This window comes from Panulirus ornatus, chromosome 43, assembly GCF_036320965.1.
Source record: "Panulirus ornatus isolate Po-2019 chromosome 43, ASM3632096v1, whole genome shotgun sequence".
NCBI classification, from domain to species: domain Eukaryota; kingdom Metazoa; phylum Arthropoda; class Malacostraca; order Decapoda; family Palinuridae; genus Panulirus; species Panulirus ornatus.
The window spans coordinates 31,201,121-31,226,880 of record NC_092266.1 but is presented as its reverse complement, the minus strand read 5'-3'; the positions used below and the strand labels follow the sequence as shown (position 1 = coordinate 31,226,880).

Below are 25,760 nucleotides of genomic sequence, written 5' to 3'. Positions count from 1 at the left end.
ATTGTACCTAGCTTCAGAATGCTTTCAGTCCCTGAAGTCTTGAAAGACACAAGTGCATAACTACATCTCTCCTGTTTGTGCCATGTTCCTGCATCATGACAATGTCCACCTGTGTTACTTTTCCTTTGGATAGCCTGAATTCACATCACATTTCTGTGGTTTCACTGTTACCAATAACAGACACACTATTGCATGACTTGAAGTCTTCATGTAACTACTGATGGTTTTCCTTCACTTGAATGCTTTGGAAATTTGCTGAAACAAAAGAATTTGCATTAGAATGCTTTTGCATTCTTATTTAAATGTCAATTATGATTTAACACTTGTGGTTGAATATATCACTCATCAGACCATTCATACAAATATTGCACTGATTAGATACAAGCAATTTGGTTCTGGAAACATATAAGAATAACATCACATGTATATGATATTATGTACTGGAATAGTATATAAAATATCCCTTTGATAAATGATTCCTATAATCATCATCTAGTGAATCATCAAACTTGCAAATCTACATTACATTTATCATTTCCAAATGTAAAAAAAATCATTCCATACCACTATCTTGTTCCTTTATGTATATGTCTCCCCATATTGTCCATAGCTCTTCCTATATTCAGACCATGCTGTTACATAAAGAATGTCAAAAGAGAAAATATTTGCACATTGTAGTAATAATCATTCACCAGAGCTCCACTTCTTATTAGTTGCCTTCATACATTTGTCAAAATCTTTGAGTAAAACTAGCAGTTTCCTAGATGTAATGAAGAACAGAACTGATTTTCATAGAATGAAAAAGATATGCTTTATAAGAACATCTAACTCTGAGCATTACTTCTATATACGTACAGGTCCCCCCCATCTCACATCCTGATTATTTCTGTTTATTACCAGGTTTGATGAAGAAAAATATATCATCTCACGGCGAGTGGACCATTTCATCAGTAAAGCTTGCAGAAATGCTGCGGTGAGTGCCAAATGTCTTATTGAAATTCATGATACTGCATGTCTTCTTAAAGCAAATAGTATCTTCTTTTGACTGTGTGGATAACTTAGTTGGTGAAGCATAGTTTAGGTTTATGTGAATGAATTGTTAACGGAAGATATTAAGGGATTCTTTTACTTGTCCACAGCCAATCATCTTATTTTCATTGGACAAAAAGAAATGCAATTTTGTCAAAGAATTTTTCTCATCAAAGAAATCCATCATTTCCCTACTACTGAATGTAGTGCATCTCAAAACTTCAAGAGCTATGTAAAATGGAATCTGGGGTTGTATGATTATAATTAATTGGATAGAGAGAGAAATAGGGGCATAATTGAGTCCTCCAGAATTAATATTCTTATGATTTCATGCTTAAACAAATATGAATGGAATTGCAATTCATATACCTTTCCTACACAGAGACTTGCTGCAGGAGCTAGGGCATACACTTACTTACACACATGAAGTCCTCTCCCAGAAGCTCAAATACACACTATGCATTTGCCTTACTCTTGCTTAATTCAGTACAGCAGACCACAGAACAGTGCATTCAAATTGCAGATACATGCATGAAACAGCACAGCAGTAGTGGGCATGGACCTTTTTACAGAGTTCAGTGAAACATCTTGTATTAGGGGTTTTTCTGTAGTATATGTGTGTATGTATATGCATGTGTATGTGGGTGGGTTGGCCCATTCTTTCGTCTGTTTCCTTGTGCTACCTCGCTAACACGGGAGACAGCGACAAAGTATAATAGATAGATGTGAAATAAATAATATATCTAGTCTTATAACAAATTTCTGAATAAAGATTGTGGAAGTATTTTGTAGCATTTTTCCCATGGTAAGAAATCTATTGATCCACAGATTTATTGAGAGAGTTGTAGATTGGGGTTCCTGCCCTTGTGTTTTTGATGTTTCCTTCTGTCTATTGTGATCTGAATCGACTCATTTTTACTCTCCATAAACTGTACCTCCTGCACTTTGCAAGTTGATACCCAGTGATTTTGATAATTTTTAACCCTGCATTCACATATTCTTATACCCCATTGTTTTGAAAATTTATATTGTCTGTCATGTAGAAAGTGGGGCTTTTCTGTTATTCATAATATTTTCCTTATGTTTGTAGACAGAGCACAATGAGGGGAAAGGTGCATCACCACCACCCATCTTGCCGATGACCAGCTGCTACCCACTTTGGCCCCCTGACCCCATCACATCGGTCAGACCATCTTCCTCTGACCAGGATCTGAGGCCAAGACACCCTCCCTCCCATCCTTCAGCTCACCCTTTACCTCATTCTACAACTTATCCTTCAGCTTACCGTCCTACCAACCCTTTACCCCAAGCTTCAACCCAACAATTAATTCATCCTCCGCCACTGTTCATGCATTCCCAGATAAAAAGAGAACCAAGTTCTCCTCTAGGGCCTCTTCAAAATTGTGTAAGAAAGAGTGGAAGACGTGACAAAAATCATAGAAAAGTTCGCACCACCAATTGTAAAAGGGAAGAGTCACCATCCCATAAGAGTAAAGTAAAGGATGATAGTCCTGAACACTCCTGTCCAGATACTTCAGAAAAAAACAAGGCAGATAATTTGGTAGCTGCATCTGAATTGCCATCATTGGTGGTCAAAACAGAGAAAACAGTTGAAGACCCAAAGCTTAAACTCCAAATTTCAACTCAGGCAAGTGTTCACATTCCGAGAGAGAACATCACAGAAACTCTCCCTGGAATTTCTATCTCTCCGAGGGAGCCTCTACCTAAACATTCACAGAAGCACAAGATTGTTGAAGTGGTTCATGAGAGTAGCATTGCAGAAGAATCCTCCTTATCAAGTAAAGGTGGTAAGACTGAGAATAATCTATCTGATGATGAGACCTGCAGGTCTGATGAAGGAGTGGGTGAGAAAGTGCCTGGTACAACAGTGGGTAGGAATGATTACATGGCAGATGTTGAAGAACCACCATCTCCATCTTGTGATGCTGGCCTTGCTGCAGAAATTAATATGGATGGCAAAGGAAACGGCCACAGTCAATCACAAAATGATAGTTATGAGCAGGAACCTGCTCATGGTGCTGTTGCTAGTGATGATAGAGGAGAGAGTGAAGAAGAAAACTACAAAAAGATTCACAATGATAAACAACATAAGGCAGAGGAAAGGGAAACTGTTGAGCCAAATATTGTCTATTTAATAGATTACAACAACAAGAAAGGTGAATCTGTCAGACACCAAGACCCAGCTAGTAAACATGTTGAAGAAGATAGTGAGAATGCAGAAAGGGAGGAGAGTTTACCTGGATATATGCCTCAGATGAGGTGGGAAGAGGTGGCTGTAGAAAATTACAGATATGAAGACACTGTCGAGTATACTAGAGAGATGCTACAAGAAGCTGAAGAAAGATTGCATCAACATGATCTGCGGCTGCGGATTTTGAAGAGGTTAATGTAATCCAGTTAATATTCTTGTCAAAAATCAGTTGATTGTCGTTCATTCTATATTTTTCCTTGAGGATCAAGTTCATTTCAGTCATATCCAAACACTTTATTTGTGATTAAAGAAAAATTTATTTATTTTTTGCAGAATCTCCTTGTATATCCTTATATCTATTTGTATATACTGATAAGATTGTTTTACGTATCTAGGCAGTTGTGAAAAAGATGTTTTGTGCCTAAATGAAACATATGCACATGAAAGTAGATCTGTTTCAGATTTCCTGAATTAGTGAGTGATTACATTGCAGGCTAGAGGAACGCCTAAGGGAGCTAGTACAAGTAGAGCAGACACCAACTATTGTCGACTCAGAGAACCAGGGAGACTTTTGGACAGAAGATGCTCAGGAAGATGACCAAAATACCAGTGGAGATGATCAAGATGTCCAGGTAGGTATAGTTATACTTGATCTCCTAAATCAGTAAAGATTTTAAGAGAAGTATGATATATGGAAGATTAAATATTGAATAAAACGAGGGTGTGCACAGATGCAGCTTAATTTGAAATTCCATATGCATCCCTTCAGACATTGGCAACCTCCCAGTTATGATGTTTAACCTTTTGTGCAGCCTTGTCATGAAAAATTGAAGGATCTGTGTACCAGACACCATCAGATACTCTACTAGTTCTTCCTAGTAATCCAGTTCACATGGTCTCTGAATGCATCCTTTTATCCACATCACACAGTAAACTAAACCGGAGTGTGTCAGTGTTTTTATGTCGTATTCTAACAGAGTACACTTGTATTTTGTTATTTGAAATAAATCAGCAGGGTTAGTTGTTGTATGTGAAGAAATGGAAGCTGCAAACAGTAGGTATGGTTAGAGACCACTAGTATAAATAGATGAAATGTAAATAGAATAGGCCTCCTCCACTGTAAGTGTGGGGAAGTATTCCTAGAAGAGGTCATTTCAAGTGATGAAAATAGGTTTCCTTAGTGAAAGGGGTTGAATTAAATATCGCAATCGAGGAAAAACAATGTATTCTTATATACACATGGGCTTAATGTAACACCACCTTGGTAACAACATTGCACTTCAATGTCCTCTATCATTGGGGAATTCTTTATACCATTTGATGGATTTATGCATGCATGCCACAGACCATGTTTGTACTTCCTACTTGTCTTCCAAACAGTCATTGCAATATAGTCTGGCACTGCATCTGGTCTCCTTATATTTGCCTGTGCTCTGTTGTCCTCTTTTCTACAGTCTACCATCTTTCCTGTGTATATGGTGCATCGTACTTGTAATGGCAATACACGGTTAAAATTTCCTTTGATTTATATAATTTACACTCACCGTGCTAGGGGATACATCCTTTGAATCTGGGAATATTTATGCTGCTCAGCCAAATTTTGCCACATGCCTCAGTGTAATTTTCTGTCAAGCGCTGATACACGTAAGGGATTCATGTACCAGTTGTCTGTGTACAAAAATATGTCTATTCTCCAAATAATTATCAGCCATTTCCTTCACAGCACCAAGAGTTTTACTTTCCAATCCCAAACGTTGATCAGAGCTCCCCTTTACCTAAAAGTCGCAGCAAAGGGTAAAATACTTACAAAGAAAACTCATACAAGATGTAAGCTTCAGGGTGACAGTATGTTGAATTGTACATACCATATATACTCGCATATAAGTCAACTTGTATAAGTCGACTCTTGATTTATGGCCAAGAAATCATTGATTTATTTTATGCCTCATGTATAGGTTGACACAAGTTTTTTAGGATAATGAAACAACAGATTAGGGTAATAAAGCACCATACATTATGGCATATAGAATGGGAAACAGTGGTCAAATATAATAAATGAAATAAGTGAATTTTAAACTCATTTCAGAATATCCTCACTGAAAGACACTCTACTTCATATAAACTGAGGTTCACTGAACCTGAAACACCAAACACCAAAGGCAAATTGTTTACCATTATTATATTTTTTAACAAAATTGTTCAAAAAGCAATTATGGTAACATCTCTTGAACAATGAAATAAGTGAAAGTCGATTGTTTTCATCACAGTATTATCCCACTTTCCACTGTAATACGTACATCATTTCAGCAAACATGTTACATTTCCGTGAATTTATTGTATCAAGCACAGTATGAGTAGAATATCATTGTAATATAAAAGTTTTTTAACCAAAAACAAAAAACAGTAACATCTCTTGAACATCAGAAGGTTAAGTAAAGTCTTTTGTTTTTGTCATGTATTTTATATTGAAATACACATTTCAGTAAAATTACTAATTTCTGAGAATATATTCATTTAAGCACAGTTAAGGCAAAATATACTTGTTATGTAACAGTTTTTTAACTGAAAATGATTCGAAAAAAACATACTGTCCGGCTGATACAGCAGAGCCCTGGTTGCGGAGGCTTTGCCTTTGCATCAGGCTTCCTAAGCAGCCTTCAATATTACCCCATGTTGAAAGTGTCTTTATTCTCTTATTGTCTTGCTTCTTATTTTTCAGAAGTATGACAAGTATATAATACAGTGTTACAGTACTTTTGAGTACTAATTGGTACATATTTTATGTTTCCATCATTTACTAGCAGTAACTGGTAAATATTTTTCAAGCTAACGAAACTAGTATCCATGTATAGGTTGAACCCCTGATATTTTGCTTAAAAATTTGGTTTTAAACTCGACCTATACACAAGTATGTACTTACAAACTCAAATGCCACCTTCCTCCAAGACTCCTGTAAATATATATTCCTCTGACCTTGATACTGAATGTATTCAGATTATTTTTATTTTTTCGAGGGCAAAAGTTGCACATGATTTTTTCTGTACAACTAACTAACATCATATGTTTTCTTTGAAATGAATAATACTTGATTTTACTCTCTCCTCAGAAAGTCATGGCAGCTGTTCGAGCAATCTTGGGAAGTCTGGTGTGTGAGAGACTTGATGCTGCACTTACACAGGTAGGAGTCTGGCAGTTTAAGAATACCAAGTGTGTTAAAAACAAATGTAACTGTTATGGAAGGGAATTTTTTTTAGGTTTTTAAATGATTTTTCCTCTCTTACAGTGAAAAGAATCCCATGTCAATACTTCTAATTTCTCCAGTATTCTTTTGAAATTTATAATTATGCATTAGTAATCTTCATTTGATATGTTGTTTCATTTGTAGTCTCATTGTAGTATGGTGTTGTGGCTCTATGCAAAAGTTTTAATTTACAAAAGTTCATTTTGATGTTACTGCCAGTTATTTTCAACAACTCGTAAAGAATGTCACTGTAGTATGGTGAAGCCTTTCAGAGCACTTGAGTTCTGTATCTCTATTCTGTCTATATCTCTGACACCTGTTTCCATGGCAATAGTCTCCATAACTAATGAATTTCAGTGACACATCTTAGTCTTTAGTACCTCACCCTTAACAGGCTACTGGCAGAGGGCAAATCTAGGGCAGTATTTGCTCCTGCTAATTTTTAAAAATGTTTCTCCCTAATGCTCCTGCCTAAAAGTTCCTACCTATTTCTTGTATATATTGCTCGTACCATTTTGCCAAAAGGCAGGGCTGGCACATAGTGCTCACCACAGGAAAATCTAGAGTTACAAAGAATTAGCTGTGTGAGTTAGTCTTGTCAAGTGTCAGTGTGTGGGTGAGGTAGAAAGAAAAGACAGCTATCTGGGTCAAAAGAGTGCAACTTGACAACCACTAAAGTGCTGGTCCACTTGGCAGCCATCACTAACCCTTCTGATACCAGATGGGTAGTACTGGTAATACCTCCCTTGTCATTGGCTGCCTACCAACTACTACAAGTGCAAATTTCACCTAATTATGGGAGAAAATGCAGTTTTTAAGAATGTGGACTCCTGGTACAGAACAAAATTCTAAACATGGAACACAGAACACCTACTCTCCAGTTGTTCTGTGCTCGGCAGCTTACAAAGACATAAACACATCACCACTCTTGTAGCTTGTGGTTCTGCTCGATGATTGTGGCTGGCTTCCTGGGCTTTGCTGGAGCCCCCGAAGCAGGAAAGTAAGGTTATGTAGATTAAGGTAAGGTTATATATATATATATATATATGGAACCATGGAAGCGGAAGTGAATCATAGGGTGGGGGAGGGGGCGAAAGTTCTGGGAGCATTGAAGAATGTGTGGAAGTTGAGAATATTATCTCGGAAAGCAAAAATGGGTATGTTTGAAGGAATAGTGGTCCCAACAATGTTATATGGTTGCGAGGCGTAGGCTATAGATAGAGTTATATGGAGGAGGGTGGATGTGCTGGAAATGAGATGTTTGAGGACAATATATGGTGTGAGGTGGTTTGATCGAGTAAGTAATAATAGAGTAAGAGAGATGTGTGGTAATAAAAAGAGTGTGGTTGAGAGAACAGAAGAGGATGTTTTGAAATGGTTTGGTCACATGGAGAGAATGAGTGAGGAAAGATTGACCAAGAGGATATATGTGTCAGAGGTGGAGGGAACGAGGAGAAGTGGGAAACCAAATTGGAGGTGGAAAGATGGAGTGAAAAAGATTTTGAGTGATCGGGGCCTGAACATACAGGAGGGTGAAGGCGTGCAAGGAATAGAGTGAATTGGAACGATGTGGTATACCGGGGTCGACGTACTGTCATTGGATTGAACCAGGGCATGTGAAGCGTCTGGGGTAAACCATGGAAAGCTGTGTAGGTATGTATATTTGCATGTGTGGATGTATGTATATACATGTGTATGGGGGTGGGTTGGGCCATTTCTTTCGTCTGTTTCCTTGTGCTACCTCGCAAGCGCGGGAGACAGCAACAAAGCAAAAAAAAATATATATATATATATATATATATATATATATATATATATATATATATATATATATATATATATATATATATATATTTTCCCTGGGGATAGGGGATTAAGAATACTTCCCACGTATTCCCTGCGTGTCGTAGAAGGCGACTAAAAGGGGAGGGAGCGGGGGGCTGGAAATCCTCCCCTCTCGTTTTTTTTTTAATTTTCCAAAAGAAGGAACAGAGGGGGCCAGGTGAGGATATTCCAAAAAAGGCCCAGTCCTCTGTTCCTAACGCTACCTCGCTAACGCGGGAAATGGCGAATAGTTTGAAAGAAAGAAAGATATATATATATATATATATATATATATATATATATATATATATATATATATATATATATATATATATATATATGCAAGGAATAGAGTGAATTGGATCGATGTGGTATACCAGGGTTGACGTGCTGTCAGTGGATTGAATCAGGGCATGTGAAGCGTCTGGGGTAAACCATGGAAAGTTGTGTGGGGCCTGGATGTGGAAAGGGAGCTGTGGTTTCGGGCAGTATTGCATGACAGCTAGAGACTAAGTGTGAACGAATGGGGCCTTTGTTGTCTTTTCCTAGCGCTTCCTCGCACACATGAGGGGGGAGGGGGATGGTATTCCATGTGTAGCGAGGTGGCGATGGGAATGAATAAAGGCAGACAGTGTGAATTGTGTGCATGGGTATATATGTATGTGTCTGTGTGTGTATATATATGTGTACATTGAGATGTATAGGTATGTATATTTGCGTGTGTGGACGTGTATGTATATGGGCCATTTCTTTCATCTGTTTCCTTGCGCTACCTCGCAAACGCGGGAGACAGCGACAAAGCAAAAAAAAAAAAAAAATAGCGTGGGCTATGGATAGAGTTGTGCGCAGGATGGTGGATGTGCTGGAAATGAGATGTTTGAGGACAATGTGTGGTGTGAGGTGGTTTGATCGAGTAAGTAATGTAAGGGTAAGAGAGATGTGTGGAAATAAAAAGAGCGTGGTTGAGAGAGCAGAAGAGGGTGTTTTGAAATGGTTTGGGCACATGGAGAGAATGAGTGAGGAAAGATTGACCAAGAGGATATATGTGTCGGAGATGGAGAGAACGAGGAGAAGTGGGAGACCAAATTGGAGGTGGAAAGATGGAGTGAAAAAGATTTTGTGTGATCGGGGCCTGAACATGCAGGAGGGTGAAAGGCCCTTCCTGGCCCAGGATCCTCTTCTATAGGGCTTCCACAATACTCAGGAAACTTTCCTCATCACTTAATGTGACTATGGGTCAAGAAGTGTGGTGATGTGAATATGTCTGTGTAAGGTGAGGGCATGACAGCTGGGGAGTAAGTATGCTGTCTTTATAGCATGGAAGTTTTCATCTTGGACATGAGGGATCTGTTGATATGTTGAATTGGTATTTGTAATTTTAGAGAGATGACAGGGATCCACAGTTCAGGTGAAAGGGTGCAACTCAAACATGCCTGGCAAATGTACTTTCAGAAAGATGTATGAATGGTGCAATGGAGTTTAAGATTGGATTAGGAGTGCGATTGTCTATTGCTTATTGAGCCATTGTGTTATGTATATGTTTCATCATTGTCATGACTGTTGGGGAAAGGGGATGTGTAAATATAAGCTGGAGGTTGGTGATAAGTTATGGAGTGGTTTGGGTAGGAAGGGTGTAGTGATGCTGCAAAGAACTGAATGCTAAACATGTTGAAATGAGATTGTATTTGTATATTTTTTATTTCATTGTGCAGTTGTTGAATTTTTTGGTTCACTAGTTAACCAGTTATTGTTCTCAGTACCCTGTTTTGTGTGGTTTGCAGCTTTATGATGCTTGATTTTGATAGGGTGGATGACCAGACAGGTGAGGTAAAGTTTAGAGTGGAGGAAGTGTTGGTAGAGGATACTAAGGAACTCTTTTTTCCTGTTCAGAACTGGTGTTAGTAAGTTTTCTAAGGATATTTAGTTTGTTGATGTTTCTAGTGTGGGAAGTCAGTGTTACATGTATGTGGTATGTAATTACCCAATATGGTTGGAGTCTTCTCTTTATGATGATAGTTCTTTTTGATCTTTAGAAAAAACATTATTTATCAAAATCTAACAGTCCCTTTTGGTTCTCTTTATTCTCTTCTAACTTTACTCTGAACAACTCTTTATTATTCCTTCACCCTTGATACAGCCCTCACCAACACTATGCTTCTTTTACACCCCTTTTCATGCAGTCCAAACATTACTGCTGTCTGTAGACTTAATAGCAAGGCAAATGGACCAGACAGCACCCCTCATCTAGTGTCTTGAATGAATATTCCCTGGAATTAAAATCTGTGCTTGCTAATCTGTTTTACTTTTGATTTTGAACCAAAACTTTCCTTTCATCTGCTAGTCTTGCTCTGCTATAGCCCACATAAGAAGGGTGAATTTTGACCCTTTTAAGTATTATGGCTTTGTAAAGTAAAAAAAAAAAAAAAAATGCATTAAATACTCTTGGGAAAGGATCAGAAAGATCTGTTAATGGGATAAGAGAGGTGAGCACATGAACTATGAAACATCATCTAGCCATGAATAGTACTGAAACATATCCAAGTTGAAATAAAGATTGAGTGAAATTCATATTGGGAGAACGTTTCTATACTTTATATGTAGACAAGGGCATATAATGTTATGTTGAGTAATCTTGGGAAAGACCTATGTTAGAAAATCCTTACTAAAGGTTAGGTTGAATATAGATATGTTAGAAAATCCTTACTAAAGATTAGGTTGGATATAAACCTGGTAACTGTTGGAAACATAGATGAGTTAATCACTAGACAAACCATATAGAGAAGGCAAACTTTGGTAATGTAACCACATGGATGAACAGTGTATGTGAGTTATAACAAAGGTCTTACATTTCAGGAGGTTGAATAGTATATTCAAGTTCAGTGATAAACAGCTAGTAGAGAGAATGGTAGATGCATAATTTACCAAAAGGAAGAAAAAAGTAAAATATGAAGTGAACCTCCTATTCAAAGTTTCCATTAATTTGAGTAAAATATGTAGTGCATCTATTACTCAAAGTCTTTATGTTACAGGTCAGTGATGAACCAAAAGCACCAACAAATGTCTCTGGAGGAGCCTCACCATCGTTTCACATCCAAAGTAGATATGAATCAAGCTTCTCTTCAGATGTGGAATCTTCCTCGTCCACCCAGCAAGAACTCGAACCTGAATCAAATATTCCACAACAGGTCTGTGTGTAGACAATATACCACATTTTCATTTTCATGAGATGCTATTTTTTCCCAAGCAGTTTTTTTTTTGCAACTTTAAAGGTGATACTTGTTTATTAATTATGTTTTGATGTAGGGATTGTCCACCGTAATTTCTTTCATAACTCTTTCTGGTCATAACAGGAAGCACCGTGAAACTTATGTTTGGATAGATTTTTATGTTGAAGGCTCCAGTCATGGACAAAAGTCCACATTAAGGCTGGGCCTTAAGTGATATAAAAAGAGAATTATGTAGCAGAAAAAGAGAAGACAAGGGAAATTATTTATGAATTTTTGAGGAAGTGAAAGACCTGTCTTTTGAAATGTGCCAGGTCATATATATTGGGAAAGACATGAGAAGGTAGAGAGTTCCAAAACATCAACTTGTAGGGAAAGAAGCATGTATCAAACGGCCCACCCTTGAGTTGCTGACGGCCACACAATAATCATGTGATGCAGCAGCTTGCCGAGTATTGCATGGTCTCGTAGTGGTAGGGGCACACAAGCAGCCAGCTCTTGGGAGCAAACACCAAAGTAATACCTATAAAAGAGGGAAAGTGAACCAGCATTGTGGTGAGGGCAAGGGGTTCAAGTAAGGATACAGAGCTAGAACCACCCTAGATATGAGCAGTACTCCATACAAGGACAAATCAATCCCTTATATAGACAGAGCAACCATGTCTAAACAGGACACCCAGATTTTAGCACTTGGATGCTTTAATTAATGCTTCATTGTATATTTATTACAGTATAATTGATAATTTGGATGAACAAAGTACAAGCTTGAAGCTTGATCTGTTACCACAAGTCTTGCAAACATTGTTCCCTCAAATATTTTCCATCCATAAGCAGAAAAAATTTTATGTACACCAGTACCACAGCAATGTGCATGTGATCCACTGCCATGTCCTTGGTTCCCAGCTTGAGGAGAGATGTCAGTTTTAGTCTGATGAATATGGAGCAAAATTGATACTTTGATTTTCTTTTTTTTCTATTACTGTGCAGCCTTAGCATTCTGAGAATGTTTTTGAATGAACCTTTCAAGACTAAAAATGTTGGTGTCACTCGTGGTGTGCGTAGCTAATTGTTAGATAAGTCTGTTACTTGATGGAGTGTTATGCAGCTGTGCAGCTTAAAGGGAATAAGAATTACAAAGTGTCATTCAGTTTGCTAACAAAAACTGGGCATTTATAATAATTCAATATTCAGCTAGAAGTGCTATGTACAAAACTCATTGGATGAATAGATTAACTTTCTGAGCAAAAAAAGAAAAAGCTTTTAAGGCAAATTTAATTTCATTCATGTATTGATTAATGTGCCATTTACATGTGAAAGATAGCAGACATGCACAAAATGCAGTAATATTGAGTTGTTTTACATATGATAGTAAATGATTTCTTTTCAGCTGTATATCAAAGGTAAGGGTGACTCATACATTTGAGGTTTCTCATGAATCTGTGCACCACAAAAATACATATATAAAACTCATGCAATACAGCAGTATCTTCACATTCCATTATAGGGCATAATCAAACTCTGAAGGAAAGGGAATATATATAAACATGTTATGGTTCTTTATTTATTTTAATGTGAAACAACAAAAACAGTAAATATGCATGAATTGATAATAAAAATACATGTAACACAGCAGATCAAAGAGATGCAACTTATATAGAGATGCAATGTATATATTTACAAAAATGAAAAAAATCCCTAAAAATCAGCCCTGCAGCTCATATAAAGGTGCAACATAAAAAGGAAAGTATGGTATAGTACATAAGAATCTAGAATATCAGTAATGTAGAAAATATATTCAGCATACTGTATGGTTATGAAATTATTCCAATGGCATTATTCACCTCCAGGATAGAACACCGTCTCCATCCCCACCACCAGAAAAAGTGGAGTCGACAGGAAGACTGCTCACTCCTCAAATTTCTGTGGAGGAGGATGAAGAAAACAGACAAGAAGTTATTGCAACACCACCTTCATCACCTCCGCCCAGTTCAGTTGCAGTGGACATGGAGAAGCCACTGACCCCTTCTGAAACACCACCTTCCTCACCAATTAAACTGAAGAAAACTGCTACTCCAGAATACACTCCCACAGAATCACCTCTACACTCTGGGAGAACTGTTGTGCATGTTGATACTCCCGTACAATCCCCATTACCACAACATGTACCTGAAGAGGTGCTAGACATCCCCAAGACTCCTACACCCTCTGTTTTATCACCTGTCCATCCAGAATCTGTATTAATGCCTCTCCCTGTACTCCCAGACATAACCACATTATCTCAAGACTCAAAGGAAAGATCCTCTCCAAAGCTGCAAGACCAGGCCATTCAGGCAGATATACCAGATAGAATGCTTGGATATAGAGAAGATATGGGGACTCAAGTGAATCATGAAGATGGCAGAGACATTTTTACCCCAGAGACACCATCAGTCATCTGTCAGTCATCATCTGATGTTACTGTATCCTCATCAGTGGAGGTTTGTATTATACACAGAGGAATGGAATGTGTTTAGGGTAGTGGTACTCATATGTGCGAGTCAGGTGTGTTACATGTAGAAGGTGGGATGTGGGTGTATGAGAAAGAGTAGTGAGGAGTGAGATGAAAATTGCAAGTTAAGGTAAAAGTGGAAGGTCACAGAAAATTTTTGAGTGCTTAAAAAGAGGGCAAATGAGAGATCATTGACGAATTCAAAAGAAAATGACATCAATTGGAAGGTGAATGGTGAAAGAACAAAAACTCATAGGAATGAAAGTGGAGAGTGTAGCTGGGGAAATGGTAATGGGTGAAGAAGTGGAAAAAAAATAGATGGAAAGAATGTTTTGAAGAAGTTAAATTTGTTAAATGATGAAGTGGCAGATGTGGTATGTTTGGAATAAGGTAGCATTTGAAGTAAGAGAATCCTGGTGAATGGCATGCTGAAAAGAGAGCACATAATGAAAGTCATGCATAAGATTATGACTTTTTTTTTACATTTTACAGTTATATTCAGACCTGAAGAACTTGGCTCACTGTAGATGGCTCTTGTTGATTTTTGCAGTGATGAATGAGATTCCTGAAGTATGAAACAGTACTGCATCTCTGTGCTGAATTATCTCCATTAATCCATTTGCAGGGACATGACATAACATGCTACACTGTGTCTGAGGGAGAAGTCATCAATGGTGCAGTTTCTACAAACCTATCTCTAGAAGCTGGAGAGGTAGCTTCAGCAGGATGCCTTCACCTCTTAACCTGCAACAAGATCAAGACCACAGCTTTGATTAACAGAGATATCTTTACCAAAATGGTTAGTTGTGTAATGTTAGTGATATATAATCAAACACTATGTTTTTTACATCTGATTTTCAGAGCAGTGGGATTTGTTTTCAACTATACAGTGTGAATGATTAAGCCTGAAGAATAGAACTGTGAATGAAAAAGTAAATAAGGTGGTGATTATGTAGGGTGGGTTTTGCCAGACTCCACTTGTATGAGGCTACAATATATATATATATACATATATATAGAACAGAGGATTGAGCCTTTGAAGGAAATCCTCACTTGGCCCCCTTCCCTGTTCCTTCTTTCGGAAAATTAAAAATGAGAGGGGAGGATTTCCAGCCCCCGCTCCCTCCCCTCTAAGTCGCCTATCTCCATGGATATATATTGAACCAGAGCATGTGAAGCATCTGGGGTAAACCATGGAAAGTTCTGTGGGGCCTGGATGTGGAAAGGGAGCTGTGGTTTTGGTGCATTATTACTTGACAGCTAGAGACTGAATGTGAACAATTGTGGCCTTTGTTGTCTTTTCCTAGCACTACCTTGTGCACATGTGGGGGGAGGGGTTGTTATTTCATGTGTGGCGGGGTGGTGATGGAAATGAATAAAGGCAGACAGTATGAATTATGTACATGTGTATATATGTATATGTCTGTGTGTGTATATATATGTATATGTTGAGATGTATAGGTATGTATATTTGCTTGTGTGGACGTATATGTATATACATGTGTATGTGGGTGGGTTGGGCCATTCTTTCGTCTGTTTCCTTGCGCTACCTCACTAATGTGGGAGATAGAGTCAAAGTAAATTGAAATGAAATAAATAATAAATATATATGGGCCATTCTTTTGTCTGTTTCCTTGTGCTACCTCGCTGACACGTACAGGGTCATCTTACACATCTGATGAGTAACCATTCAATAATTTTCAAAGGTAAGTATTTTTGTTTTCAAAATTTATCACATATTTGGAAATTTTACGAATCTGAACAATTCTAGCATTTATTACTCTGGATAAATAAGGTCTCCTTGTCATTTTAATACTTTTTTCAGTTCTAACTCAGTAAAATATGGTTGAACAATACAGCTATTTCATTCCTAAGCCATGTACACAACACCATGAGAGTCTGCACCAGAGGTCTGAGGGTGAGACTGAGTTGGATGAAAGCAGTGAAGGGCTGTTAATCATGGAAGATCAAAGTAGTGCTGAAGAGCATGAAACTTCAGAAGAAACTCAACTGGATGGGTGTCAACGGAATCACACTGTCAGCACACCTGTGGAAGGTAAGTTCGCTTCTATGTTAGTTCACTAAAAGGAGCTAGGTAATGGTAGATGTGCAGTAATTGATGATGACCACTAGTTTCTAAAACTGTTTCATTGTTCTGTAATGTATGTATAAATGCATGTCTAAAGCAGCCTCATTACACCATGCATTGCAACACAGTGCATTAGCTTTGGTTATTTACAAATTTAAGTGCAAGCTTTGCTGCATTTAAAAATACCTCAAAGAAATTACTCATAAAAAAAGATTGGGAGAATATAGTTTCAAATGGGAGGATGTCTAGAAATATGGAGTCCAAAATTCAGTTAGGGAGTGTTTGATTGAGTCTGTATGGTATGAATATATATTGTCAGCATGGTGCTTGCAGGGGTTGGCAGGTGATGTGTGAATACAGGATGATGAAGTGTCAGGCAGCTGTGAGCTTTTCATTTCTGTTTGGAGGTTCATGGATGGGAGGGGTTAATGTCGTTGCATATAATTTGCATATAAAGCATGTTGAGGTAGGATTTTTTTTTTTCTCATTGGGCAATGTTGAATGTTTTTGGGTCGCTAAACATTTACATCTGGCTGCTCTGTTTTTTGTGGTGTGAATTATTATCATGTCATTTCTACAGTACCATACACAGATAGTAGTTGGTAGGCAGCCACTTACCAGGGAGGTATATTACCATAACTACCCACATCGGTATTGGAAGGGTTTGTGATAGCTGCTCAGTGAGCCAGCACTTCGGTGGTTTTGAAGTTTCACTCCTTTAACCAAGTTAGCTGTCTTTTCTTTCTGCTTCACCTACTCATAGACTGCTGGTATTCTGTCAACAAACATACAATCTCTCCTCGTCACAAATAACACCTGACAACCCTTAATGCACACAACTTATTCTTCACACCTCTAGATTTTCGTGCAGAGCATTTTGCACTAGCCCTGCCTTTTGGCAAAATGGTAGGAGCAATAGATAGAAGTGGTAGGTAGGAATGTTAGACAAAAGCTTTAGGTAGTTAGGGAGAAAGTAGTAGGAAGGGGCATTTGCTGGAAGCATTAGGTAGTAGTAGGTTGTAACATTAGTTAGGAATATTAGGTAGTGACATTAGGTAGGAGCTTCTGAAAACACTGCACATGAGTAACCCCTAAGCCACTGGCCTGTCAAGGGCGAGGCAGTAAAGACTAAGAAGCATCACTGGAATTCAACAGTTATGGAGAGTCTTTTGCCGTGGCTTCCCCTTAAGGGAGATTCCAGAGGGAATGGGCATCCGAGATATAGATAAGTACATAGACCCAACATAAGAAGTCAAGAATGTTTAGGACCAGAACATTGTTGATTATATTTTGTGGATTGAGTAAATTTCTAAAGTACAGTAACTTTGATATGTATGTGTTTCCTAAGTTATCATAGCAGTCTAATGCACTGTTCATGTGATTTTTGCTCATACCTGGATTGAGGTTAGAAATGGTGCAGACAGTACATATGTGCATCATTCCTAGTATGTTCCCGTTTAGAAACATTGATGTGCAGTCTTGATGATTTTATGGATTTCTTAAATTTCTAGAATTATATTTGGATTTTTTTGCTGTACTTTTATGTTATTCATTATTGTATTTCATGCAAGTAAAACATACGTTAGGGATATACATATGTCCAGTGGCCTCCATACTTCATTCTTTAACATTCAGGCCCCATGCTGTGCATTACAGAGTTCCTATCAGAATACAATGCTGATAAGGAATTTCTCATTGCTAGGGAGTTTAGCTTTTCTCTGCTCCTGACTGGAGCACAACCTTTAATAGATCTGTAGGAGCCCCTAGAAAAGAGCTCCTTTGGGTTATAGAAGAATAATGATAATAATAATAAACATCTACCTGCACAGTAACATGGCATATTAGCATGTCTTGCAGCACTCATATCTGTCTCATGAGAAACTTATTTTATGTTTAAGGTTTCATGTTTTTATATTTTTTGGGTTAAATGGGAAATATGCTGTAAGTGATGGGAATAGAATAGAACAATTTCTCTTTACAATTAATATGTTTTATGCACTCTGGTAGTCTTATCCAATCCCTTCAATGTTGTAATTTTTTTCTCAGGTTTTACACCCCCTTGAGGAGGGAACAGGTGTCAGAGATATAGATATAGATAGAACTTGCAACACTGTATACTTGTAAATGGTCTGATTTTCTATCTGAGACTTATAATATTGCTATCTGAGACTTCCTAATATTGGGACTACAAGTATTACATTGCATACTATTTCATGTAACAAACTGCATCACATTCCCCTAGTCCAGAGTGCACCCACCAAAAGGGGATTCTTTAACATTCTTTCATACTCTCCTTACCCTAATCATTTTACATTTTTAGGCCTACAGGTGTCTGTGGTTCACAATTCAAGTTACTCGAGTGGAGATGCAACGACACTTTCCAGTGATGAATGGACAAAACTTCGTCAAGAGAATGCCAAATTGTTGAGCCGCCTGGGTAATTTTGGCTCGTTCTCCTTCCTCAGTCAAAACCCAAAGTCTTTCAGTTCATCATCTTCAAAATAGCAACATTTTATGGCATCTGTGGTAAGTTCCCCGTGACTAGGAATAGTAATGAATATCTAAATTTATTCATTATTCAATAAATAAATGTTGAAATTATATATTTTAAAAATATTGTTCAATAGTTGAATTATGTATATGTGTATATATGAATTATGTGAAGCATCTGGGGTAAACCATGGAAAGTTCTGTGGGGCCTGGATGTGGAAAGGGAGCTGTGGTTTTGGTGCATTATTACATGACAGCTAGAGACTGAGTGTGAACGAATGTGGCCTTTGTTGTCTTTTCCTAGTGCTACCTCGCGCACATGAGGGGGAAGGGGGTTGTTATTGCATGTGTGGCGGGGTGGCGATGGGAATGAATAAAGGCAGACAGTATGAATTATGTACATGTGTATATATGTATATGTCTGGGTGTGTATATATAGGTATACGTAGAGATGTATACGTATGTATATTTGCGTGTGCGGACGTGTATGTATATACATGTGTGTGTGGTTGGGTTGGGCCATTCTTTCATCTGTTTCCTTGCGCTACCTTGCTAACGCGGGAGACAGCGACAAAGCAAAATAAAATAAATAATAATGAATTATGTACATGTGTATATATGTATATGTCTGTGTATCTACATATATGTTGAAATGTATAGGTATGTATATGTGCATGTGTGGACATGTATGTATATATATGTGGGTGGGTCGGGCCATTCTTTCGTCTGTTTCCTTGTGCTACCTCACTAATGTGGGAGACAGCGACAAAGTGTAATAAATTTTTCAATAGCATTGTTATATATTCTACAATAATAGGCATTTATTTGCTTCATGCTTTAAGTACAAACAAAATTATATGAAATCAAAAACATTTTTAAACATGTATGTACTTGTACGTGTATTTGTGATCACCGTGTATATAGGGAAGTTTTAAATTCGTGTTGCTGTTGCTTTACTTGTAATGTATGTACCAATTTTACTCCTATGTATGTTTGTGGAAATGGGGTTTAATTGGACATGGTCTTTGAAATAAACTATTTACATGCAGCAACCCTACAGTCCACATATAATGGAACATCTGGTCATGGTTGCCCCTGAAAGGACTACCATGATCAGTTTTGTTTCTGTTACTGGCTTTGGCCAAACATACGAACTCCTTAGGTATAAACTACTTTTTATATTTTTCACTGTTTTCAGTTCACTTAGAACAGGTGACATTGCTCAGTTTGGTTGCTAAAGCAGTGTGCAAAATCCTTCAGTAAACTTCATATAGCTAAAAAGTGCCTTGTTCAACACGGTCTGCAGATTTTGTTGTGTTTCCTTGATTTATGAGGCTTTATAACATCTCAAAGTAGGGAAAATTGCAGACTAATTTTATTCATTGTGATTTTGCCAGTTATTTCTGGACATTATTATAGAGGGTAGGCCACATGAAGGAAGATGCTAAAAAAAAATATTTTTTTTATAAAATGTTTTAAAATGCTAAAATTGACTTCTTCCACAGGCTTGGGTAATAAAAATGGTTATTGGTCAGTTTTAGTATTTTCATGGAATAATACTGTATGTATAGTATCCAGTACATGATCTCTAATTTTAGCAAATAAAACAATTCCCATGGTCTTTCATGCAATGGTAATTCTCATGCACATTGTATTGTATAATAATTCATAAATAATTTTGTTGGATTTTTTTTTTCAGGAATAAAACAAATTCAACTGAGATGCTGTGTAATTGTAAAATGTATCATACACAAATATTGATTTTGTAATTCATAATTACCACCACAAAAATATTTACCATACCATGTTCTTTATATGCCTTTTAATCGGTGTACATAGTGAAACCATTGTACCGAGGTGAACAAACTTCTCTGTATAACTAATTTCAATTGTTAGTTGAGATTTTATAGAATATCTTTACTGATTTTTAAATGTCTTAATATCAGTAGTTTTAATAATTGTAATTGATTTTATGAGCATTTTAGCAAAGTTTTAATTACTCCTTTAGCACACCTTGTGTAGAAAGTTTTGAAGTGCCATTTATGTATTTAATATTTTTCATTATAAAAGATTACGTATGTATTTTGAATTTACAGCCTGTGTAAATATATCAATATTTCATATTTTCAGGCCAATGTTCAAAAATCAAAATTTTTTGTATGGATAAAATGTTTTTGCTAGGATTCCTTAATAATACTAAAAACAATTACTTTATTATACACAACTGATCCCAGTCTTAGTTTAGTCATGGACACATGAAAAACCACCTTATTTGTACGCACCCTTTCTCTCATGTATGATGCACAGTCAAGCCCTGCAAAATACTATACGATTTCCCTTCATTGCTTTAGAACTTCTCATTCACCCAAATGAAAGCATACTGCCCCCCCCACATCAACACATTTCACTCTTATCCCATGTATGCCTCTAACTTCCCGAATGCTCACACCAATATCCAAAAGCCTCTCTCAACCTTTTAAGGTTACTTGGGGCATAACTACACTTACTGTTGAAGAGGAACTGTCATACATCCAAAAGGTTAACAAAGACACTAAAGCAACATTCATCATCTAAAGCAAATGGTTCATTTTCACAAGAAAGATATTGGTTGCTGAACAGCATACATAACACAGGCCTACAGAATATATTTGAATGTTGGGTTATACTAAATTATACTGGTCACCAAGTGTTCTTCACACCCAGAATTCAGCAGCAGCCAGTTACATAAATATTTGTCTCAAGTATGGCAACATATCACATATATCTAAACACAGCCACCTGTTACCTCTCTCTATTCTCCATCCACAGCACTGAAATACAGCATAGTGCTAAGGTCAACCATCCCACTGAACTGTAGCAACTCATTTATCTGTTTATTTCAATACTTGAAAGTTTAATTTCCACTCTTAGTTTAAAAGATGATTTCCCTTTTTGTAACAAAATGCATAATTTCTCCAACAGTCATCTAAGCTCATCTGGTGGCACAAAAAATCATAGAAAAAGAATTGTGCAACTCATTCGCCTGTTCCTGATGCTGCCTTGCTAAGGCAGAATGGATTAGGATACAAAAAATTAAATTTGACAAACCTACACAAGATAATGCACTAAACAGGATAAGAAATGAACAAGAATGAAAGATTATACAACTATATCATGCATAGTCTATATCAAAAGTTAAATACCCTAAAAAACATAATTAACAGTTTACAACATAATTTATACTTTGTTACATTTCCTCTTCATGCAGCCCTGTAGTCTGCTTGGAATACTGTCAGCAATTTTCTTATGTAGTTATGAGAAAAACTATTGCATAGCTGCTTAAATGCTGCCTCATGCTTGGGTACAGACAGATGTGTTCATATCATGTAGTCATTACTTCACAATGGACCACATGGAGCATTAAGTAGGAGCCTCTAAAAAAAAGACTAAAGTTGCCCTCTGCCTGTGAAGGGTAAAGCACTAAAGGCTAAGAAGCAGTACTGGAGTTCACTATTAATGGAGACTATTGTCGTGGCCACCCCCATGAAGGAGTACGAGGTGGGAACAGGTATCAGAGATATAGATAGGACCGCAGGTTTTAAATTGGGTCAAGTTAGGGCTGTGTGTGTGTGTGGTGGCCAGTTCTTGAAATAATTCACTACACCATCATTCAGCCAATGTGTAACAGACCCAGCAGTGTGGCAGGGAGCCCCATGTTGCATTATTTTTAAATATTTTTACATGAATCAGGTATGTTACAAAGAAAAAAAAAAAAAAAAGAAAAGAAAAAGGAACCAAAGGCTAAGCAGCAGCACATGAGTTCTTTAGTTGTGGCCACCCCACTGAGGGAGTTCCATTTGAAACATTACCAAATCACCAAACACTATAGTAAATGAAACAACCCTGAACCATGAAAGAGATATAGTTCTACAGTCTTTTCTGTATGCTGTGGCTGGTGCAGGTCTGAGTGTTGTCTTGTACACCTTCCCTCTGGTGTTTCGTCACAGTAAATGTTGACTTGTGACTCAATAACATGGTTCTCCATGTTTTCTAGTCCCAAATGCTGTATTTTTTGAAAAATTTCACGCATTTATCCTTCTGGGTGGCATTAACTCGAGGTATATGTTGGGCAAGAAAAGTATGAAATCCCAAGCGTTACAAAGTAATTTTTGAACATTCCTTAGCAACACATGTTCAAGCAAGTTAGGGATCCTCTGTTTCATTTCACATGTTGTCAGGGATGGGCAGACCATCTTGTCTTGTCATCACTTTACAGGTCCTAGATGACACTAGTCTTGGCCTTGCAGACGTGGGAAGAGGAGCTATTAAAATGACTCCCCATATTTCTTAAACCACTTCATCAACCTTTGGACACTTCACTAGCAGACTCATGTTTGCCTTGCAATATGTTTCAAAGTATGTTTTGCTTTGTGTAAAGCTGTCACCACTGCAATGTTCTCCTCCATTGCAACTCTCCTAGGCATAACTGTAAGGCACAAGAGCAAGGTAACTGCAGACAAACATGGAGAAAAAATAACACACAGTGACAACAAAACAGACACGACCCTTACAACTGCTAAACACAAACTGATGGTTGTGACGTATTATTGCCAAACATATGACTAGTACTGTGATGCACAATAAACATATTACATTTGCCAGAATCTCTATAAGGCATGAAGTTGATGGCCTTCTTGTGCCTTAACTTTTGGTGCAGGCTGTATATGGTTTGGCAGGTTACACTTCCCTCCACACAAAGTTCCTTTAACAATGCTTCTGCAGCACGCAGCAAGTGCGAACTCGTACACACAGTCATTCATATTGTGCCAAGAAGTTCTTTAAAAACTATATTCTTTTTTGTTTAATGAAGATGGTACAGCCTCACTTTTTATACTATGATATGAACAAGACATGGAGAAGGCACTATATGAAACTTTGTTGTGACTCCCTTATGCACCTTCAGCCATTCTCTTTCATACTTTCTTCTCTGAAAGCTTCAAATAGGCCACCATGCCTTGAGACATTTGAAGAGGGACTCCTATATCCTCAATGTCTGGAGACAGAGTCTCGGACACATATATCCCCTTTGTCAACCTTTCCTAAATCATTCTCCATAAGTCCAAATCATTTCAACACAACCTCTTCTGCTAACTCAACCCCACACTTCTCATTTCCACACATCTCTCTTACCCTTTCATTACTTATTCAATCAAACCACCTCACACATGTACTTACAGCCAGAGTCCAGTAACAAACACACACACACACATATATTTATTTATCTATTATACATGATCACTGTTTCCAGCGTCAGTGAGGTAGTGCCAGGAAACAGAAGACCCACCCACTCACATACATATACATATCAACATATACTCATAAACATACAAACACACAGCCATATACATATATACACATGTATATATACAAACTTGCTTGCCTTCATCCTTTCATGGCACAATCTTGCCCCACAGTTAACAGCACTGCCACCCCGTGTCAGCAAGGTAGTGCCAGGAAAAATGAAAAAGGCCATATATATATCACTGTTTCCCGCATCAGAAAGGTAGTGCCAGGAAACAGATGAAGAATGGCCCATCCACTCATATTCACATTTTTTTTTTTTTTTTTTTTTTATACTTTGTCGCTGTCTCCCGCGTTTGCGAGGTAGCGCAAGGAAACAGACGAAAGAAATGGCCCAACCCCCCCCCATACACATGTACATACACACGTCCACACACGCAAAATATACATACCTACACAGCTTTCCATGGTTTACCCCAGACGCTTCACATGCCTTGATTCAATCCACTGACAGCACGTCAACCCCTGTATACCACATCGCTCCAATTCACTCTATTCCTTGCCCTCCTTTCACCCTCCTGCATGTTCAGGCCCCGATCACACAAAATCTTTTTCACTCCATCTTTCCACCTCCAATTTGGTCTCCCTCTTCTCCTCGTTCCCTCCACCTCCGACACATATATCCTCTTGGTCAATCTTTCCTCACTCATTCTCTCCATGTGCCCAAACCATTTCAAAACACCCTCTTCTGCTCTCTCAACCACGCTCTTTTTATTTCCACACATCTCTCTTACCCTTACGTTACTTACTCGATCAAACCACCTCACACCACACATTGTCCTCAAACATCTCATTTCCAGCACATCCATCCTCCTGCGCACAACTCTATCCATAGCCCACGCCTCGCAACCATACAACATTGTTGGAACCACTATTCCTTCAAACATACCCATTTTTGCTTTCCGAGATAATGTTCTCGACTTCCACACATTTTTCAAGGCTCCCAAAATTTTCGCCCCCTCCCCCACCCTATGATCCACTTCCGCTTCCATGGTTCCATCCGCTGACAGATCCACTCCCAGATATCTAAAACACTTCACTTCCTCCAGTTTTTCTCCATTCAAACTCACCTCCCAATTGACTTGACCCTCAACCCTACTGTACCTAATAACCTTGCTCTTATTCACATTTACTCTTAACTTTCTTCTTCCACACACTTTACCAAACTCAGTCACCAGCTTCTGCAGTTTCTCACATGAATCAGCCACCAGCGCTGTATCATCAGCGAACAACAACTGACTCACTTCCCAATCTCTCTCATCCCCAACAGACTTCATACCTGCCCCTCTTTCCAGGACTCTTGCATTTACCTCCCTAACAACCCCATCCATAAACAAATTAAACAACCATGGAGACATCACACACCCCTGCCGCAAACCTACATTCACTGAGAACCAATCACTTTCCTCTCTTCCTACACGTACACATGCCTTACATCCTCGATAAAAACTTTTCACTGCTTCTAACAACTTGCCTCCCACACCATATATTCTTAATACCTTCCACAGAGCATCTCTATCAACTCTATCATATGCCTTCTCCAGATCCATAAATGCTACATACAAATCCATTTGCTTTTCTAAGTATTTCTCACATACATTCTTCAAAGCAAACACCTGATCCACACATCCTCTACCACTTCTGAAACCGCACTGCTCTTCCCCAATCTGATGCTCTGTACATGCCTTCACCCTCTCAATCAATACCCTCCCATATAATTTACCAGGAATACTCAACAAACTTATACCTCTGTAATTTGAGCACTCACTCTTATCCCCTTTGCCTTTGTACAATGGCACTATGCACGCATTCCGCCAATCCTC

At 38.0% G+C, this 25,760-nt stretch overlaps 1 protein-coding gene across 2 annotated transcripts in view; it reads left to right on the top strand.

The window, feature by feature from the left end:
- LOC139762504 (uncharacterized) overlaps positions 1 to 20,679 on the top strand; it is a 576,746-nt gene extending 556,067 nt beyond the window's left edge. The window contains exons 7-16 of one of the 2 annotated variants that reach the window (XM_071687480.1): positions 901 to 973; positions 2,120 to 3,432; positions 3,735 to 3,873; positions 6,348 to 6,419; positions 11,336 to 11,491; positions 13,378 to 14,007; positions 14,644 to 14,817; positions 15,894 to 16,074; positions 18,428 to 18,633; positions 20,297 to 20,679. In XM_071687480.1, coding sequence (XP_071543581.1) covers positions 901 to 973; positions 2,120 to 3,432; positions 3,735 to 3,873; positions 6,348 to 6,419; positions 11,336 to 11,491; positions 13,378 to 14,007; positions 14,644 to 14,817; positions 15,894 to 16,074; positions 18,428 to 18,612 — 2,923 coding nt within the window. In that variant the 3' untranslated portion in view covers positions 18,613 to 18,633; positions 20,297 to 20,679. Of the gene's footprint in view, positions 1 to 900; positions 974 to 2,119; positions 3,433 to 3,734; positions 3,874 to 6,347; positions 6,420 to 11,335; positions 11,492 to 13,377; positions 14,008 to 14,643; positions 14,818 to 15,893; positions 16,075 to 18,427 lie in introns of both variants that reach the window. The other variant, XM_071687479.1, reaches the window with a different exon arrangement.
- Positions 20,680 to 25,760: the final 5,081 nt, after the last annotated feature.